General features: G+C 37.2%; 1 protein-coding gene across 4 annotated transcripts in view; it reads left to right on the top strand.

The window, feature by feature from the left end:
* The window catches only part of SPART (spartin), a 69,083-nt gene that overhangs the window by 32,974 nt on the left and 14,433 nt on the right, over nt 1–21,676 (top strand). For all 4 annotated transcript variants that reach the window (XR_013993253.1, XM_081047049.1, XM_081047048.1 and 1 more), the window contains exons 2-5: nt 6,012–6,817; nt 10,286–10,483; nt 15,742–15,909; nt 19,029–19,152. Coding sequence is in view for 3 of the 4 variants with exons in the window: in XM_081047049.1 (XP_080903175.1) it covers nt 6,014–6,817; nt 10,286–10,483; nt 15,742–15,909; nt 19,029–19,152 (1,294 nt within the window). In the remaining variant the exon portion in view is untranslated. The remainder of the gene's footprint in view (nt 1–6,011; nt 6,818–10,285; nt 10,484–15,741; nt 15,910–19,028; nt 19,153–21,676) is intronic.

Below are 21,676 nucleotides of genomic sequence, written 5' to 3'. Positions count from 1 at the left end.
CCTATGTCTTTTAATTGGAGCATTTAGTCCATTTAGTCCGTTGAAAGTAATGTTGATAGATAGGTAGCTATTGCCATTTTATTCATATTTTTTACCCACCCCCCTTCTTTATTTTCTTCTTCCTCTTCTCCTTACTCTTCTTGTCCCTTTGACATTTCTTGTAATACTGGTTTGGTGGTGATGAAATCCTTTAGCTTTTTCTTGTTTGGGAAGCTCTTTATCTGTTCTTCGATTCTAAATGAGAGCATTGCTGGGTAGAGTAATCTTGATGGCAGGTCCTTTTCATCACTTTTTGAATATTTCTTGCCAATCCCTTCTGGCCTGCAAAGTTTCTCTTTAGAAATCAGCTGACAATCTCTTGGGAACTCCCTTGTAGGTAACTAACTGCTTTTCTCTTGCTGCTTTTAGGATTCTTTCTTTGTCTTTAAAAGCTTTAGCATTTTAATTATGATGTGTTTTTTTGTGGGCCTCTTTGGGTTCATCTTGTTTGGGTCTCTGCTTCCTGGGCTTGTGTGTCTTTCCTTCACCAGGTTAGGGAAATTTTCTGTCATTATTTCTTCAAATAGGTTCTCAATCCCTTGCTCTCTCTTTTTCTTCCTGTACCCCTGTGATAGGAATGTTAGTATGCTTGATATTGTCCCAGAGGCTCCTTAAATAATCCTCATTTTCTTTTTTTTTTTCTTTTTGTTGATCTGATTGGGTGTTTTATGTTACCTTGTTTTCCAAATCGCTGATTTGATCCTTTGCTTCATCTAATCTGTTCATCCCCTCTAATCTATTCTTTATTTCAGTTATTGTATTCTTTATTTCTGACTGGTTCTTTTTTATGTTTTCTATTTCCATATCTCCATTTTTATGTTTCCTGTATTTTCATTGACGTTCTCACTGAAATCACTGAGTGTACATATAACCAGTGTTTTGAAGTCTTTATCTTGTAGATGGCTTGTTTCCATTTTGTTTAGTCCTTTTTCTGGAGCTTTGTTCTGTTCTTTTATTTGGGACAGATTTCTTTGTCTCCCCATTTGGCTGCCTCCCTGTGTTTGTTTCTATGTATTAAGTAGATCTGCTATGTTTCCTAGTCTTAGTATAGTGGCCTTATGTAGTAGGTGTCCTGGCAGCTCTCATGATGCAGTTTTCCTGGTCACCTGAGCTGGGCGCTCCAGATATGTCCCTTGTGTGGGTTGTGTGTGCCCTCCTGTTATAGTTGAGCCTTGGCTGCTGTCTGCTCGTCAATGGGAGGGATTGACTCTCAGGCTATGAGTACTGGCTATGAGTACAGCAGAGGAGCTGTTATTTAGGGGCTGACCCTATGGAGAAGGATGCACTTTGGCAGGGCTCTAGTGCCTTCTGAGTCTGCCTTTTGGGTGTGTTGTTTGTGGAGGTGGTTGGGTGGTGCTGTGGTGTGATCTGAAGCTGACACGGGTGTGTTGGTCCTGGGGCGTATTGAGGGAGGTGCTCTGGTGCAGACCAAGATCAGCCACTGCCTGTGGCCACTTGGTATGAGTTACAAAGTGATCATCAGATGGTTGCCTCTTCTGCTGGGCTTGGAGGTGCCTGGGAGAAGTGAAGCTGGGAACTGAATCCAGCTGCCACTAGTGCCAGGTTTTGGGCTGCTTAGCAAGAGGTACAGGACATGCTGAGGCCAGATGCTGCTTGTTTGGTGTGTTTGAACCTTTGAGAGATTTTAGGAAAGTCCACAGCATGAGTTAAGACAGGCCATTTGTATGGAAAAACCACTGGAAGTGTCTTGGGAGGGAGGGAAACTTGGGTGGGGTGGGGTCCCAGGTATCAGCAGGGCTGGGAAAATGAGCATTATTAGCTAGGTTGATGGAGACTCAGACTTTGTGCCCGTCTGCGTCTGCACACTGGGTAGGGCTAGGGCTCAACAAAGGAACAGTGGATTCTGCCAGCACTTCTGTCTGGGAGAAAGCTGTTCCTCTAGCCCTCCCTCTGAAGCCAGACAACAGAGTTTTCCTCCCTGTATATCCCTGGTGCCTTTTGAGCTGCTGTCCCAGCACTGGAACTCAGAAGGACTGAGTCTGTCAGTGAGTAAGGTGTGTGTGGGCCCTTTAAGAGGAACATCTGGGCCTCCAGCATCCCTTTGTCTCACTCAGCCACAATCGCATCAGCCACAATCTGTTGGTTTTCATAGCCAGAAGTTATGGGAACTCCTTTTCCTGGCACTCACATCCTGGGCTGGGAGCCTGGTGTGGGGCTGTGACCCCTCGTTCCTCAGGGAGGTGTCTCTTGGTGGACAGAACGAGATATCCCTCCTGATTTTTAACCACCACACATGAGGGTGTGGGACCATCCTGTCCCACCTCTCTGCCCCTCCTGCCAATCTCCATGTGGCTTCTTGTTTATGTCCTTAGTTGTAGGACTTCTGTTCAGCTAGACTTCAAGCAGTTCTCAATGATGGTTGTTCTGTAGTTTAGTTGTAATTTTGATGTGGTCGTGAGAGGAGGTGAGCGATTACCTACTCTTCTGTCTTGACCGGAAGTTCTTGACCGGAAGTTCTCTCTTTTTACTTCTTTAGTGTGGCTGTTAGAAAATTAAAAATTACGTATGTGGTTCACATTGCATAAGACAAAGCTGCTCTAAACCTTCTGTTTGGCGTTTTAAAATTGGTAATTAATGGTAATTAATTTATCATGCACATAGTATTAAGAATTAAATATTTTTGTAAGGCTTGCTGTGAAAACCAGAGGTCTCATTACACCAACCTTACCCCTTCCTCCCAAAGGCAGCTTTTGTCAATTTCTTACCCAATTCTTTTGGTCTGTCTGTGTTAATCTCTAAACAGGATGCATATATTACTACATTTTATTGTTCAGTTTTAAGCATTGTCCTGTCACTTCCAGTAAGGAAAGTGAAGTTTTACTTCATACTATATCACATGTGCACAAATTTCTGTCACTCCGTCTCAGTATGGTTGTATCATAATTTTGCTGTATCAGGGTTCGTTATTTACGTTATAACACGAATCAAAACTGAAACACGCAGTATTTTATGATTACTTTTTTTTTCTAGCTCAGCATTTTTTTCCCCTTGGAGTTAATAATTGTCCTGATTTTTATTTCCTTAGTTTTCCATGTGTTTATCATTGATTAAACTCTGAGTCCTCCCACAGTTATGTAGGTCTTTTCTCAAAAGTTTGAAACACATTAAGTAGTCTGTCAGTTTTCATTTCTTGGAGAAATCTGTGCAGTTCTGCCTTCTACTCCAGTGTGAACTGGTTACATCATTATTGTCTTGGGAATTCCTATCATCAGCCTTGGGATGCCTTTTACCAAACATGGAATCCAAGCAACAGAAGATACAGTATCTGAACAATCTCTGGACTGGGTTTGGAAGTTAGTTTCACTCAGAATTATGAGTTAATATGTACTATTTCCTTTTAACTTCTGTTGTCTTTATTAAGAAGTTCTTTAGCAGTCTTTTTCCGTATTTTTTTAAAGATGGGCCCTTAGAGCATCATGTTCTCAAATTTATGGTACACTCTTTGGTGTAGGTCTTTTTATAAATTCTTTGATCGTTGGTCTTTTTAAATCTGGGAATTCATGTTTTCCAGTTCTGGAAAATTCTTTGAATTGTTTTAACTCTTTTTACGTATTCTCTGTTTCTGGAAATTTTATTAGTCAGATGTTAGGCCTTCTAGCTTGGGTCCTCTAATTTTCTTATCTATTCTTTTCTACTTTTCATCTCTGTCTTTTACCTCTGTTTTCTGGAAATTTTCTATAATTTATAACTTTATCTTTTCATCTCTCTGGTGAGTTTATTTCTAGCTATTTTATATGTAGTTTCTAAAAGCTCCTTTAATTATTTGAATATTTTTTTGTGTATATGTATACCCTGTTTTTATTTTATGGATGCAGTATTTTCTTTATGTTGACATATATGATAGTTTTTCTTTTAAGTTTTCCTCTCCCTGTGTATTGTCCACAGGAATCAAATTGCATTGCTCTTATTTTTTTCTTTAATACCGGATGTTTTCCTCATATGTTTTGTTATCCTTGACTGTCTGCTTACATATAAGATGGGAGCACTAGAAAGCTAATTGGAAACTCTCTAGACTGTATTAACTGTGGCTTCTCTCGGGAGTTAGTTACCTGGAGAGTTTTCTTGGGGGAAAAAGATACTGTCACCACTATCTTTAGGTCTTTCCTCTTGGTGGTGATCAGATGGCGCGGAGAAGGCACTCCAGTCTGCTTTGTGGAAGGGTACCTAGCTGCTAGGACTCTTAAGAACCAAGTTGGGGAGAGAAGGCTGGGGGTATGTAATTTTCCATTTAATCCTTCTGCTTTTGGTATTTACCCTTAATCATGCTAATAGTCCCCTGTCCAGAGACATTTTATGCTCTTTTAAATTAAAACATTCAATCTTCTATCAGGGCTGGTGCAATAGCACTTTAGGTGCTTGGTGTAAGGGAGATCTGAGGGTCTTAATTTGTAAATTAGCTTTGAATCGGTCCTTTTTTTTTTTTTTCTAGCTCTTCCTCTACTTCCTCTTTCAGGAATTGAATCTTATCAATCAATTCCTGTGCCTTTTAGAGGTTCTGTGATGTGCTGTAAATAGGGCTGCTTCTCCAGTTTTCTCAACTGACAGCTTAGATTTCAGTGTCTTGGGTCTGTTTTGTGAGTTACCACTTGTCTGTCTCCTTTTTCGGAACCAAAGTACTGTTACCTCTTCATTCTCCCTCTTTGTGCTTGTGAGTTATGGCATTATTTATCTATTTTATTAAAGGATGATATAAAGTGCATATAGTGCACTAATCATAAGCTTATAGCCTAATGATTTTTTATGTGTACTCATCACTCAGATCAAGGTAGAGAACATTTCCACATGCTATAAAGTGCCCTCATGTCCCTTCCAAGTCTATTTCCACAACCTAAGTATTTTGATTTCTATCATCATACACTAGTTTTGCCTGTTCTTCAACTTTACTTATATAGAGTTATTCATGCAGTATGTATGAAGTCTTTTGTATCTGGCTTCTGTTTCTCCAGGGATTGATGAGATTCATCAGTGTTGGCAGGCATCAGATTTTTTTTTTTTTCAGTTCCTGTGAATTATTGTGTTGTATAAATATACTGCTGTTGATCTCTTCTCCTGTGGGGTGGTATGTATATTCATTCATTTGCTTTGGTTATATACTGATGAGGGCAAGTGCTGGGTCAAGAGTGAGTGAATGTTTAGCTTTAGCAGAAATTGCCAGTTTTCCAAAGTGTGTGTACCATTTTCCACTTACATCAGCAAAGTATGAGAGTTCAGTTTCTGTGTTCTCTCACACTTGTCAGTCTTTTCAGTTTTAGCCATCTGATAAGTATAGTCACATTACTGTGGATTTTAGTTTCATTTCCCTGAGGGAATAGTATATTGAATAGCATTTCACATTTAAATATGTACTTTTGTGAAATACCTGTGTATGCCTTTTTCTCATTAAAAAGAATGGTATGCCTTTTTAATAATCTTGTTAGAGTTGTTTTAATGGAGTTTTGGGAGGGAACAGGGTTAATTGCATGTGAGTAACTTGCCACCTTTAAATGGAAGTGATGACTTTAAAGCTTCATCCAGATATTTTTTTTTCTGATTTCTGTTGTCGCCAATGTGTGATTCAACCTCATTTTGAATCAGCTGGGTATAATCTGGATATTACAATGAATTTTAGAATGACATTCTTTGGTTTCAACCTTAAAGATATGTGATAGGAAACTTTTATTTCTCATGAGAAACTGGAACAAAATTATTCGGTAGTTGTATTCTGCCTTATTCTCTTCTTTTTTTAATTAAAAAGATACTTAAAACCAAGAGTATTATTTGTTTATCCAGTCAACAAATACATATTGAATGGTTTCTTTATGCCAGACCTGATAGTAGGCTTGGAAGATATGATCGTGAACAAGACAAGCAAGTCTCCTGTCCTGTTGAAATATATTCAGGTAGGAGAAATTGATAATAAATAAGTAAATACCTAAGTAAGATAAATAAAGATAGCATTTCATGTTTTGTAGAAATGGAGCAAGAGCCACAAAATGGAGAACCTGCCGAAATTAAGATCATCAAGGAGGCATACAAGAAAGCCTTTATATTTGTTAATAAAGGATTGAGTACGGATGAATTGGGTCACAAGGAAGAAGCGAAGAACTACTATAAGCAAGGAATAGGACACCTGCTCCGAGGAATCAGCGTTTCATCAACAGACGCTGAGCACACAGGTCCTGGGTGGGAATCTGCTAGACAGATGCAACAGAAAATGAAAGAAACACTACAGAACGTACGTACCAGGTTGGAAATTCTAGAGAAGGGTCTTGCCACGTCTCTGCGGAATGATCTTCAGGAGGTGCCCAAGTTATATCCAGAATTTCCACCTAAAGACATGTCTGACAAGTCGGCAGAGCCTCAGTCCTTTAGTTCACCTCCTCAGCACACGGAAGCGGATGGAAACACTTCAGGTGCAGAGTGGGTTCCGGCAGCTGCCTCCCTGCCCCTGCCTTCTCAGAGTCACCCAGCAGACGCACCGCCTGCCTACACTCCTCAGGCTGCGGAGGGTCACTACACTGTGTCATATGGAACAGAGTCGGGGGAATTTTCATCAGTTGGAGAAGACTTTTACAGAAATCATTCTCAGCCACCTCCTCTGGAGACCTTAGGGCTAGATGCAGATGAGTTGATTTTGATACCAAATGGAGTACAGATTTTTTTTGTAAATCCTGCAGGGGAGGTTAGTGCACCTTCATACCCTGGGTACCTTCGAATCGTGCGATTCTTGGATAATTCTCTTGACACTGTCCTAAACCGTCCTCCTGGGTTTCTTCAGGTAAGCCAGAGAAAAACATAAATGTAATTTGAATTATTGTTTGTTAATATTTATACTGTGTGTAAGACAGTATGTGCAAAAAGATCGTTATAAGTTCTATTTCCTTTTAAATATATTCACGAAATTTATGAGCCTTGAACATCTATGTTTGTGTTTAATAGCTTTTCGTTTTTTTAACAAAGTCTTGTTTTAGTATTAAATTTATGATGACAGGTCCTGAGGAGATCAGGGTGTTCATCCTTAAATTTTTAATTCTTTGTCGGAAAAAGAAACCTAATAACAAATTTCAAAAGGGATTTATGTAACCTGTGAATGTGTAACTGTAAATTTCCATGAATGATGGATGTTAAGCTCCAGCTGAGGGGCCGAACCTGGGTAAATCCAGCCTAGTGTCTAGAACAGTGGATTTCAGCAAGGCGCTATCTCCCCACCCCATCCCCTTCCCGAGGACATTTTGGCAATGTCTGGAGACAATTTTCATTGTCACAACTGGGAGGGGGGAGTGTGCTACTGCTATGGGCACATAGTGGGTAGAGGACGGTACTGTCAACAGCTAAACAGCATAGTGCCCATCAATAAAAAAAAAATATCCAATCCAAAATGTGAATCATGCCAAAGTTGAGAAACCCTGGTCTAGAAGAAGAGACTCTGATGTTAATTTAGGATGCAATTCTAGCGTTCCACGCAGATCAATTTACCGGGCTGCTCTTCGTCCAAGAGCAAAGACTGGTGCTGAATGAAGGTTATTGTTAGGCATTGTTGTGGATTACAGATATTCTGAGGGTGGGCGTCCAATAACAATGTTTTTAAAAGTTGGGACATTAGTACAGAGAGATGGGTTCTAGAAACAAGGACTCTATACATTGGGTCTAACAAAAGAGTTTACATGTAAGGAAGGAGATACCTGTTTGAGCAAGGCAGGTGTTTTTGTCAAGAGTCCAGATGTGGTTTAGTTACAGCACTGGTTATCCAGATTCATTTTCTCTTTTGACGTACTGTTTTCAATTCTTGTGCAGCTTTTACATGGAGTCAACTTGAAAATTGTTTACAGATAGTTGATGATTTACTAGGGTATATGACAGATATTTTGGGGTGTTGTTAAAAGGGAGACTCAATTATTGGACATTAAGAATATTGTGACTCCTGTAGGTTATTTTAAGAAAGAAGCTTTGAGGTTTAAAAAGAGTAGGCGTATTGATTGGGATTGTGAGGAGGCTGATAAGAGCTAATAGTTTCTGTTGATCTGGAAAAGAGCTGTGTTGTAACAGTGGAATTTAAAAAACCTGGGGCCTGGGCTACTGGAGGTGTGGGAAAGGAACATCGGAAACACTGGACCTGGTTACATGAGCTCAACCACTAAAATGACTCATTGTCTAGTAAAATGTGTCCTGTCTTAGTGCTTTCAATTTTGTTTTTAATCTTTCTACTATTTTTTATATTTGGTCCTAAATAAAAAGTAAAGTTGCACTGCAAATTTAACTTGTCTCTTTTACATGTATTCACATATTTGTAGCAGTGTCCTAAAAGGGAGTTACCATGTGTTTACTTAAACATTTGTATGTTCTAAAAAACAAACACTAAACCAACTAAGTATTAGAAATTAGATATAATTTCTTATGCTGCAAAAATCACTATTGGCCTGTATAGGAAATTAGAAATTAATTTGGTTTTCAGTAGGCAGACTGAGAATTCTAGGGCTCCTAAAAACTATTTTTCTCTTGTTTTTAGTTTTAAAATACTTTTTAAGCCTATTAAATTTGTAGTCAGTTCATACAGAACTTGGACATGAAATTGCCCTCTGAAAGTGAAATTGGGAGAAATTAGCCTATGGTAAATGAGCTCATAAATCTCTAATAATCTACCGTGAGAAAGGTCTGTAAAGTTTTATTTGAGAAGGTTTGGGGATACGCCAGTTAATCAAAGTGACCAGAATGTAGTTAATATTAGAGAAATATCATGGCATAGTAAAACAAACCTTTCCCAAACTTTAGTTATTTCAGTATAAACTTTACACTTTTTTGTCAAATCTATACCTTTGTTGCTATTTTAATATTTTTATTTAGATGTCTCATTTGTTAATTTCATCCTAAACAATAACAACCATGAAATTGAGGGAAAGATGTAGTTTTTCTTAATACACTCTTATTAAAATACATAACTACTTAAGTTTAAGAAGCTTGTGTATGAAGTCATTTCACATACCACAGATCGTTATATATCATACTTTAGAAAACACAGTAATCAGTTTGTAACTTGGCTGAAGTTTGATTTTTATAAAAGACGAAGAGTAGCTTTTAAGACAACTGAAAAAAAGAGAATCCATGAAAAAAAAAGAATTTGAAAATGTTTATTAAGCACTTTCTAGGAAAGAGTCAGACCTGAGTACTCTCATCCCTACACATTTGTATTCTGTTGGTCAGAGATGACCGTATACTAGAATTTTCCATTTTATGAAATTTTTGTGCTTTTTGACTCATGTTCACCACACAGTATTTTGATAATAGATGGTTCACGCAAGTTTCTTAATGTTAGGAAGAGCAGTGTCCTGGGTGAGGGGAACAATTTGATCATTCAAAGAATGTATCTCAATGGAAATGAATACATTTGGCTATTCTGAGTTAAACTTAGTCTCTTCTGAATTTAGACCTCCAGGAAGTGAGCTTAAGTCTCAAGTCTCAGTGTACTGACAATATGACCTCCCCAGATGACACTGAAGAGCACAGCTTGTGTCATTTTGATTTAACTTCCGAGTAGATAGTAGGTGAATCCATAAACGTAACTCAATGTTTTATTCTAGCCTGTCATGTCACGTTCTCTTGGGTTTAATAAAAAAAATTATTCAACATTGTGAATTCTGAGTTTGACTAAAATAATTGGCTTCTTTGGTGCCAGATTGCATGTATTTAAATCCTAGCTCCACATTTTATTATATTTTATAATATATATATATTTTAATATTTTAATATAATAGTTTACTCTGAACAATGTAATTAACTTTTCTGTGCCTCAGTTTTCTTGTGATATAAAATGACTAACCAACTTAATGGAATTGCTGTGAGGATTAAATGAGTAAATACATGCAAAGTACTTGAAAACAGTTTGATTTTTATTTCCACAAAGAGATGTCTAATTTGAATGATGAAGAAAACCTTAATTTACTTTGACCATTATTTATTTAAAGCTAGACTCATTATTGGTTAACAGTGGGCTAATTTAAGGCCACCAGTTTTAAGACAATAGTGGAGCAATAACGTTTTTTAGCACAGTTCTTGTGAGTTTCTTACAGGAAGAACAGACTAGTAAATGGCTAATTTTTATTGGGGACTTGTTGATGCTCATGGTTCTATAAAGCCTTGTAAAATACATTTCAAACTTTGAAATGTTTATTTTCTGGTATAACAGTTTTAAAATCTTAGCGAAAACTTAGTTCTCTTGATTGACATGTATATTTTTTACTAATCCTTTCAGGTTTGTGACTGGTTGTATCCACTAGTTCCTGATCGATCTCCAGTTCTTAAGTGTACTGCAGGCGCCTACATGTTTCCTGATACAATGTTACAAGCATCAGGATGCTTTGTAGGGGTCGTCTTGTCTTCTCAATTACCAGAAGATGATAGAGAACTCTTCGAGGATCTGTTGAGACAAATGTGTGATCTTCGACTCCAGGTAACTTGTGTGATCATCTTCAGGCTGAAAATTTACTTGAACATAAACCTACACAGTTCGTCTGCAGAGCCCACAATCTTAATCACTATTTATAGCAAATTCCAAACTTGTATCTATAAACACACAGGCAGATGAGTAGATAACACATTAGAAGGAGAGAAGAGCTACAGAAGAGAATGGAGAGCAGGGGGAGAGCAGGGTAAGAGTTCACAGGAGCCATGGTGTGGGTGGGGCAGGTGCAGGTGTAAGTAGGGTGACCCGAGGGGCGTCATGGAGATGATACGTGATGCCGCAGTGATGGTGCATGGACGCAAGGTAAAGGCTTGCCGTGCGACCACCCCGTGAGGCTGGCCGACAGGCTGTCGAAGGGCAGTCAGGACGCAGAGTTCATCTTGCAGACCACTTGGCCTGGCCTGCTTCTCAGACCACACGGAGGCCTGAAGCCATGTGTTTTGCACCCCGTTGTTTTGCAGAGATTAATCAAGATTTTAGAGTCTGTATCAATTCATTATTTCATCAAACATGTATTAATTGTCCACCATGTTGGGTACCCTGTGCCAGGTGCGTAGGGTGCAGAGCTCTGTCCGCTAGATGCTTGGAATCTAGCCAGAGGTACATGTGCATGCAGTAGCAATCCCACACAATGTTAACTGCAAGGTACAGTTATGCGCCTGGGTAGAGAATTCAGAGGCCTGGGCTCACGGGAGGTTGCCCGACAAGGAGTGAGCAAACCTTTAGTGATGGCAGCCTGCCTCCCTCCTAACAAACCCACTGACTGAGTAACTGCCGTGTATAACTCTGACATCCTTTATAAATATCGGGGGAAACGTGCTTTGCTCCCTCAAAGTGTTTGTTCATTTTGTTTTTTAGATACCACATGTAAGTGAAATCATATGGTATTTGTCTTTCTCTGTCTGACTTTTTTCACTTACTGTAATACCCTCTAGGTCCATTCATGTTGCAAATGGTAAGATTTCATTCCTATTTATGGCCGAGTAGTATTCCTTTGTATATATGTATCACTTTATCGATTCATCTTTTGATTGAATCATTTAATCACTTTACATTTAAAGTAATTACTGGTAGTGTTAGGTCTCTGAATGTTAGGTCTCAGAGACCTTGACTTACAGATAGTGCCATGTCTGCAAGAAAACAACAGAATGTCTGTTGGCCTGCACCTGCAGACAGAGCTAAAGTTGGAATAACAGAAAATGCCACCAAACAGCTACTGGCTTATAGGCAGTCAGCCTTTTCTGTTCAAACAGTGCTACCCTGTCAGCACCGCGCCCTGTGTAACCCTCCTCATGCCCTCCCTCAGGGGCTGTAGCAGTCTTTACGCAGCCCCAGAGACTTTCTCTTACAATAAACTTTCTTAACTTGCTTGACCTCGTGTGCTCCTTTGTCAGCCGATCTACCAGGTAGATAGGTAGTTATTGCCATTTTTATGGTTTTCTGGTTGTTTTGTAGTTCTCTGTTCCTTTCTTATTCTGTTGCTCTCTCCTCTGTTTTGCTTTCTTCTTTTGTATGTTGATGATATTCTGCAGTGTTGTTTTTGGATCCCTTTCTCTTTATTTCTTGTATCTCTCTCTTGGATTTTTGGTGTAAGGTTACCATGTGCTTCAGATATACCAAGCCATGTTTATAGTAGTCTATTTTAAGTTGATGGTAGCTTAACTTCAAACACATTCTAAAATCACAATCATTTTTACTTACCCCCTGCACGTTTATGTTTTTGTCATTATTTTTTACTTCTTGTGTGTGCACGTGTGTGTGCATCTCTTAATTTACTGTGGTAATTATACATGCTTTCCTACATTTGCCTTTTAACCTTTGTACTAACTTTAGTGTTGATTGATCCACTGCTTTTATTTTCTGTTTTTCAATGAGAAGTTTTTTCTTTGTGATATTTTCTTACTCATATTTTTATTTTTATTTTTCTTCTTAAAGAAGTTCCTTGAACATTTCTTGTGATACTGGTTTCGTGGTGATGAACTCCTTCAGCTTTTTCTTGTCTGGCAAGTTCTTTATCTCTCCTTTGATTCTAAGTGACAGCTTTGCTAGGTAGAGTAATCCTGGCTATAGGTCCTTGATTTTTATCACTTTGAATATTTCTTGCCAATCCCTTCTGGCCTTCAAAGTTTCTGTTGCGAAATCAGTTGACAGTCTTATGGGAGCTCCCTTGTAAGTAACTAGCTGCATATCTCTTGCTGCTTTTAGGATTCTCTCTTGGTCTTTAACCTTTGCTCTTTTGTTTTTGTTACCTCTCTCCTTCCCTCCCTCCTGTCCTCCCTTCCTTCTTCCTGTTCCTGGAAGCTAGTTTATTTGGATTTATACTGAATTAATTGAACATTGTAATATAGATGACTAATTTGTACATTTTCAATTATTTAATTTTTAAAAAATAATTTTTTACTTTTTGATTACAGTTGAAATACAATATTATGGTTATTTTCAGGTTTACAACATAGTGGTTAGACATTTATATAACTTACGAAGTGATCCCCCTGATAAATCTAGTAACCATCTGACACCATACGTAGTTATTACAATTTTATTGACTATATGCCCTATGCTATATTTTATATCCCCATGACTATTTGGTAACTACCAATTTGTACTTCTTAACCCTTTCCCCCATTCCCCTTAACCCCCTCCATTCTGGCAATCATCCAAAAATGTTTTTTTGTCTTTAATTTTGTTTCTGTTTTATTTTTTTTAGATTCCATATATGAATGAAATCATATGGTATTTGTCTTTCTGTCTGAATTATTTCACTTGGCATAATAACCTCTAGGTCTATCGTGTTGCTTGTAGATGGCAAGATTTCATTATTTTTTTTAATGGCTGAATAATGTTCCATTGTATATATATGGTACCACTTCTTTTTTATCCATTCACAAATTGATGGCCACTTAGGTTGCTTCCATGTTTTGGCTACTGTAAATAATGCTGCAGTGAACATGCAGATGCATGTGTCTCTTCGAATTACTGTTTCTTTGGATCAATACCCAGAGTAGAATTACTGGATCCTTTTTGTCTGTTGTTATAGCCTTTGTTTTGAAGTCTGGTATCAGTATTGCAATCCCAGTTTTTTGTTTTTCGGTTTTGTTTTTCATTTTCATGAAAAATTTCATTTTCATTTTTTCTATCCCTTTACTTTCAATCTGTGTGTGTCTTTTGATCTGAAGTGAGTCTCTTGTAGGCAGCATATGTGTGGGTCTTCTTTTCTCATCCATTGATCCACTCTATAACTTTTAATTGGAGCCTTGAATTCATTTACATCGAAGGTAATTGATAGATATGTAGTTATTGACATTTTATTATTTATATTTTTGATCTTTTTTTCTTCTTCTTAAAGAAGTCCCTTTAACATTTCTTGTAATACTAGTTTGGTGGTTATGAACTCTTTTATATTTTTCTTGTCTGGGAAGCTCTTTGTCCTTTGATTTTAAGTGATAGTTTTGCTGGGTAAAGTAATCTTGGATGTAGGTCCTTTCTTTTTTATCACATGGAACATGCATTTTATACCAATCCCTTCTGGCCTGCATCTTTTGAGAAATCAGCTGGCAGTCTTATGGGCGCTCCCTTGTAGATAACTAACTGCTTTTTTCTTGCTTCTTTTAGGAATCTCTATTTGTCTTTAAGCTTTGGCATTCTAATTATAATGTGTCTTGGTGTGGCCTCTTTGGGTTCATCTTGTTGAGGACTCTGTGCGCTTCCTGGGCTTGTGTGTGTATTTCCTTCACCAGGTTAGGGAAGTTTTCTGTCATTATTTCTTCAAATAGATTTTCATTTTTTTGCTCTCTCTCTCTCCTCTTTATGGTATCCCTATGATGCAAATGTTTATACACTTGATGTTGTCTCAGAGGCTCATTAAACTATCCTTATATTTTTAATTCTTCTTTCTTTTTTGCCATTCTGTTTGTTTTCAGTTACCTTGTATTCCAAATCATTGATTGGTCCTCTGCTTCATCTAATCTGCTGTTGATTCCCTCTAATGTATGATTCATTTCTGACTGTTTCTTTTTCCTTTTAAATGGCTTCTGTCTCCATTTTTATGTGCCCTCTTTCTTTGTTGAAGTTCTCCCTGAGATCATTGAGCATCCTTATAACCAGTGTTTGGAATTCTACATCTGGTAGATTACTTGCTTCCATTTGGTTTAGTTCTTTTTCTGGAGTTTTGTCCTGTTCTTTCATTAGGGACATGTTTCTTTGTCTCCTCATTTTGGCTGCTTCCCTGTGTTTGTTTCTGTGTGTTAGGTAGATCTGCTGCATCTCCCAGTCTTGGCAGAGTGGCCTTGTAACTAGCTCCATTTTTATTTCTCTTGCTGCTTTTAGGATTCTTTTTTTGTCTTTAACCTTTGCCATTTTAATTATGATGTGCCTTGGTATGGCCTCTTTGGGTTCATCTTGTTTGGGATTCTCTGAGCTTCTTGGACTTGCATGTTTATTTGCTTTGCCAGGTTAGGGAAGTTTTCAGCCTTAGCTTTGCTGTTTATTAGCAGAATGAAGTGACGTTATTAAGTACTCTACACCTATCATGAAGCTGTTTCTCCATTCACTCCAGCATTCATTGAATCTGTATTACTGGGCTTTAGGAAAGAAATTAAACCGACCTTTAGGTTATATGTTTACTTCTCTGTTGAGTTTTATTTTTTAGTTGCATGTAATTTTCAGTTGGTTCTATTGTCTCAGAACTCCAACGGTAAACAAAAGTTAGTTAATAGCTATAATTTTGACCTTTTTTTGCTCTTAAGTGTTCATTCAGAAAAGTATATGTAAACAGAATACCTTTAGTATTAAGTGCAAAAAAAAACACCCCAAAACCCATCAACAGAGCAATCAGTTTTCCAAAAATGCAGCATAGTTAAACTGAATATGAGTTTTGTTAATTGCTGTTAAACTCATTCATCTTTTATATATTCCCTAAAACTTACTGTTATATAATTAAATTCAGATGTAGCTGCATGTGATTTAATGATAATTTATATGTACCAACAACTTCTATAAGTTTTTTATGCTTTGTGTTTTGAAATTTGCTTTGGGTCATATGCTGTGAACCAAAGGACTTAAAGGTTTGAGGTTTAGTGAAGAGATAAAAAGAAGTATAGAGGAAAGACAAATTAAAGTAGTTGTGCTTAAAAGACTGTCAAACACTGACATTTGACCAGGTGTATTATTAGAGCACAATGTACCATAGAGGAAAAGTCACCTGGGAAAAGCTGGATTTGAGCTAAGCTTAGTCCTTTACTCTTTAGGCCAACTGGAACCGGGCTGAAGGAGAGAACGAATTCCAAATCCCTGGCAGAGCAAGACACCCCTCTGACCAATTGAAGGAAGCCAGTGGCTCTGATGTGGGACAATTGGGTCCTTCATTGGAACAGGGCAATAAGGATGCACGTCTTAAAGGAAAACGAGGGAAAAAGGTAAGTAAGTAAAAGAGCAATACGGTGTGTGTGTGTTCTGCTCTAATGTACCTTTCACCAGTTTCAATTGTTTGTAAAATCTTATCCCCATTTACTGAAGAAAACAACTTGCAGAGTGACAGTGATCGCTGATAAAAATAATTAGTGGCTTTAATACTTCCCTTTTTAGGTGTTTGTTATTTAAACTGTTTTAAAAGATATTCCATATTTTGAGGGATAGATTAGTTTTGCAACTATTTGAAAGTTTTTTATATTTATGTTAATGATGCAGATACTTTTTTGTTTTGTGTTCTTCACCTTCCTACATACACTGGGATCTTGGGGTTAGGTATGCTTTTCCTTAGACTGCCATTTTTATTCAGTTCTTATTTCTTCGTGGATGGTCAACAGGACAGAGAATGGATTATTTCCAATATATTTAGTAGTTCTTTTCATTTCTTAGATTGTGAGTATATGATATACTGTAAATGATAAATCTGGATTAGAGTTAAGTAAATATATTTGAAGTGCTAGAATGCTGAGCATAGTGGAAAAAGTTTAAATTTCTCATCTCAAGGAATTGGCCATCTAATGGAGAGGACAGATTAGCAGAGATCATTTTTATCCAGGGTGATCATTAGATAAAGGTATATAGGATATATAGAAAGCTAGGTTGTACTTTCTATCTGGTGTGTAACATGGTCTCATAGATCAGTGTGGGCTCCTGGTGATGGGGGAGCAGTGAGGAGGCTCCTCCTAGAGGGGCATGCTCGTTAAGATGAGCCCTGAAGGATGAGGAAGAGTTGGCAATACGAGTAGCAGATTGAAGTGGATCCTAGGCAGAGGTAGTAATAGAAGCAAATGTCTGAAAGAAAACAGCATTGTGTGAGTACTGAATTACAAGCAGTTTGGTATTGTTCATTGTTGTATTCATATTGTAAGTGCTCAATAACTATCTTTGGAATTACTGAATATTGGATGAGTACTCTACATTTACTTGTAAAGTGTCACTGGTTTATGTTGAACATCTTAGACCAGCTTTATGAAGACATTGGGAGTCCAAAATGGTTCTAAGTAATATATTTATTTAAAAAAAAATTTTAAGTCAATGTACAAAAAAATAAATTCAAAAGGTACAAAAAGATACATAGAAAAGTAAGTTTGCCTCCCATGCCTGTCCCCCAGCTTCCTAGCTCTGGATGTGTTGTTATTAGCTTATTATTTTTCCAGATACATTTTATGCATATTAAAATATGTATTCACACACGTTTTTCTGTGGGTATATATGTATGTACACATATTTATAACTTTTAATACAAATGACACCATGTAAGACATTTTGCTCCTCTTCACAATGTATTTGGAAATTTTTCTGTATCATTTAGAACTTCATTTTTAAAAAATTTAGTATCTTGGTTTAAAAAAGCAAATATTTAAAAAGATACATGCACTGAAAAGCTTTACTCCGACCTTTGTCCATGTCTATCTATAGCATGCCCCTGCCACTGTAGGTTCTTGTGTTTCTTCATTGGGTTTCTTGAGGCCGATAAAAGCAAATAAAAACTGTTATTATTCTCTCCTTCTCTTTACAAAAGTAACATCATAAGGAGTATTCATGTTTTATTTGATAATAAATTCTGGAGATCTTTCTATGTCAGTAAATAGAGCACTTCCTTGTTTTGCTTGTTTTTTAATTAATTAACTTATTTGTGTGTGTGTGTGTGTTTTGTGTGTTTTTTTTTACAGCCACTTTATATTTCATTGTATGAATACATCATAGTTTCTTTAACCAATTTTTTTTATTGAGGGGTATTTGGCGTGATTCCAGTTTTTGCTATTACAGTGTTTCAGGAAATAACTTTGTAGATCCATTCATTTATATATTTGTAGGTAATTTATCAGATCAATTCTTAGAAGTGGGGTTACTACGTCACGAGATAAATGGGTTTGTAATTTTGATAAATTTTGCTGCGTTGCCCTCCCTGAAGATTATACTATTCGGCACGCCCAGCAGCAGTGTATGAGAGTGTCTTTTCCCATAACCTGATTTGCAGAGTTGCATGGTCAGGATTTTTGTATTTTGGTAGCCTGATATATGAGAAAGGATATAATGGAACATCTTAATTGGCATGGATTCTATTATGAGTGATGTTGAGCATCTGCTTAAGGGTTCCTTGAACTTTGTTTTCTGTGTGATGTCTGTTAATGTTTTTTGTCAATTTTTATTACTGAGTTCCTCTTCTTTTTTCTTCTCAATTTTTAGGAGGTTGGGACATTTTAGGGACATCAGGCCATTGTCAAATATTTTGTTCAGTTTGTATTTACTTTTTACTTATAAGTGTTTTTTTTCTCCCACGTAAATTTTTTGTTTCGTTTTTAATGTTTCATATTTTAAATGAAGTTCTCTTTGTATTTCTGTTAGGCAGTTTGCTTTTCAAGTTATTTTATGATATGAGGTCTGAGTTAGCCTGAACCTAACTTATTAGAAAGAATAAATTTATTAGGTTGTTGCAAAAGTAATTGCAGTTTTTGCAGTTGCTTTTTCACTTTTTAAACTGCAATTACTTTTGCACCAACCTCTAATAACTTTGAGTTTCTGAGTGTTGGCTCTAGGTCTCCTAACAGCTGTTAAATTAGCAAAGTACAGGTATTTCTGTGTTCCCAATTTCTTTTCATTTGGAGTGGCAGGTTCTGTGTTTTTATATAGTTTTACTTGCAAAACCAGTTTATTTGGATACATTCTTCCTCACTGATTGAGTAACTTAAAAAAAATCTAACCTTACTGAGTACCCTGTGTATATCAATACCCAGGGGAATACAGGAAGGAACTCATGGTCTAGTAAAGGACAGAAAAAAGTCAACTTAAATATGACTTGATAAATGCTGTATTGGACGTATGTTGGTCTTTAAATCTTCCTTGCCAGTGGGACCGTGTATAAGGCCAGAACAGTTTTCAGCTTCATGGCAGTTACGGCATTGCACTTTATGTTGTAAAATGTACTGGGATTAAGTTGGCTGAAGGTATTTTCATTAATGATATCTAGTGTTTGTTGGTTTAATATTTTATTACATAAAGCTTATAATTTTTCCCTCCTTTAGTACTTTACTGTTTCACATTTTGAAACATTTTTACTATTTAGGTTAAAGGTACTTCAAGTGAAGAAGTTAATCTGAGTCACATGGTACCCTATGAGCCAGTTGCAGAAGAAAAAGCAAAGGAATTACCTGAATGGAGTGAGAAAGTGGCTCAAAACATTTTGTCAGGTATTATAGTAATGTTAACTTTTTCCCCTTTCAATGTGAAACCTTTGGAACCCTTAGGAGAATACTTAGAAAGATGATGTTTTATATTTTGGTTCTAAATGATCGGTTTATAAATACTTAAACAAGACTAGGAACTAGTTTTTAGAACATCACATGTTGTCATGGAGGTGTAAGTTCTTCTTGGCCTGTTACTCTGTTTTGCTGGTTGGAAAATTGGTAGTGAAAAGCTTCAGTAGTGAAGCTTTGGGTAGTGAAATCCCCAATCTCTCAAGTAGTTCTGTACATAAAATTAGTTATTTTCCTTTACCCTTTGGAATTCCCCCTTAATTCTTTTCTGTTTTCCCTCTTCTTTCCCTTCCTCCTCCACCAAAAAATTATAAGATATTCATATATCTCTGGAAGCAAATCAGCACTCCGTAACCACACAGCAATGCAAGCATGTGAGAAGATATGAGGATTACAGCCGAGCTGTTTGGGAAGTAGGCCCCATTGTTTAATTATGGTTAGAAAGGGCTTTAAATCAATTATTTTAAAACCTGAGTGATCATTACTGACATAAGTTTCTGCTTTGGTTGGTTAACATGTTAGCTTTTTAACTGTAGTAGCTCTCAAATTTAGGCTACCTCTTTTGTTTTTAAAAAACATTGTGTGTCACTATTCACTAAGCCAAATTCATAACCCCAAAAAGGGATCTTCACCAGTCATTTAAAAGACTATCAATACAGATTTCCATCTGTGTACTAAAAATGTGTTAAAATAATAAAGGTGTCTAAAGCAGAGGAAATTTTAAACATGAAAAACCAACAAGCTCAAATGAGTGAAAAATAATCAGTTAGCTAGGAGCTAACAAAATATCTTGCCCAGTGTCAAAATGCTGCTTGAGACAAGAAAAAATAAAGCCGACTTTAAAAAGTATAATTGTAACACTTAAGATTGTCCCTTGAAAGAGATTTTTCAAAGAAGTGCAAAGAAAAACCTTTTCTCTCATTATCCTGTCCCTAACTTTATAGGCTGCTAAGCTATTATTAGTTCAGTATTCAGAAAACTTGCCTATATCCACACATGTGTGGATAAATTCAAAGGTCATTTTCTTAAGTTTTTTTGAGTTTATACTGCTATAAGACTGTTTCATTCACTATTGCTGTGTAACAGACCACCCCAAACTTAATCTCATCAAACAATAAACATTCGTTTATGCTTAGGAATTCTGTGGGCCAGGTATTCCAGAAGGCCACTGCAGGGATGGCTTGTATTTGCTTCATGATTTCAGGGCCTCAGCTAGAAGACTCAAAGGCTGACTAGTGACTCAGTATCTGGGGGCTGTGTCATCTGAAGCTTCTTCACTTACACATCTGGATTGGGAGAGCTCAAAATCTAGGACTGCTAAATGGAGTGCCTATGTGTGGACCCTCCATGTAGCTTGATTTCTTCAGCATGGCGGCCTCAAGCTAGTCTGGCTTCTACTTGATAGCTCAGGGTTCCAAGTGTGAATGGTCCAGCAAACAGGCAAAAGTGGCGTTACCCTTTTTGACATATTCTTGGAAATTTCCATTGTCACTTGTTACAAGCAAGTAACCTGCCCATACTGAAGGGGATGTGACATGGACCCCACTTCTCAGGGGGAGGAATGTCAAGGTCATGTTGAAAGCTCATGTGGAATAAGAGATACTGTTTTGGACCATCTTTGGAAAATATCACTTGCCACAGTCTTAGGCCTCCTAGGTGTTTTACAGATTCTACACATTGGATCTACTCAGAGAGGTGAAACAGTCTTAAAGCCAGCTAATCGTAGGGAGAGAGCTCTTTTGTAGATTTCAGAAGAATTCTCAGTGGTGAATCTTTGAAAATGAGCAAGAACTACATTCTGGTAACACTTAAGAGACCTTCTTTATTACTTGAGACTTCAGTCAATGTCTTCTGACTTGTAACTCTTTTCCTTTCCATCCTTTACTCTTAGGGCTAGAGTTCTAGTAATACCCCTGATAGTTGGTGACATTAAAACCATTTAACTGCCGACCAGAGTGTATGTCTCCTTACGTGCTTTTTAGTAGGTAGAATGAAAAACAACTAGCTCGTCAAACACTTAAGGCACAAGTAACAAAGAAAGGTGCAGAAAATATGTAAGATTTACTCCCGGGCAAAATTACCTGATCTGTCAAGGGACTATTTCTACCTGAGTCATTCAGGCTCTGTACAAAGATGGGTAACCAAGGGTCTAAACTGAGCTCATTCACCATAGCCCATGATTGACTCCTGTTCACTGTCAAAGTAAAGATCAGTGAAAGATACAGTCTGATGTTTTATGAATGTAAAAGGTAAAAAAAGTGACATAGCTACTTAAAATTTACCTGTGTAGAATATTGGCTTGAGAAACCTAGACTTACATGTTAAGCTGCCAGACGTTTTAGATGGAGTAGAGTCTGGTAAATTAATTTGGGAGGAGGTAGAGGATTGGTTACAAAAACTGATTAGGTTAGGTTTGAGTCAGATCATTTTAAGTCATCTGCCAAACTCTCATTTATTC

This window comes from Rhinolophus hipposideros (assembly GCF_964194185.1).
Source record: "Rhinolophus hipposideros genome assembly, chromosome: 4".
Taxonomy (NCBI): domain Eukaryota; kingdom Metazoa; phylum Chordata; class Mammalia; order Chiroptera; family Rhinolophidae; genus Rhinolophus; species Rhinolophus hipposideros.
The sequence above is the reverse complement of the archived record's forward strand: the minus strand, read 5'-3'. Positions and strand labels throughout refer to the sequence as shown.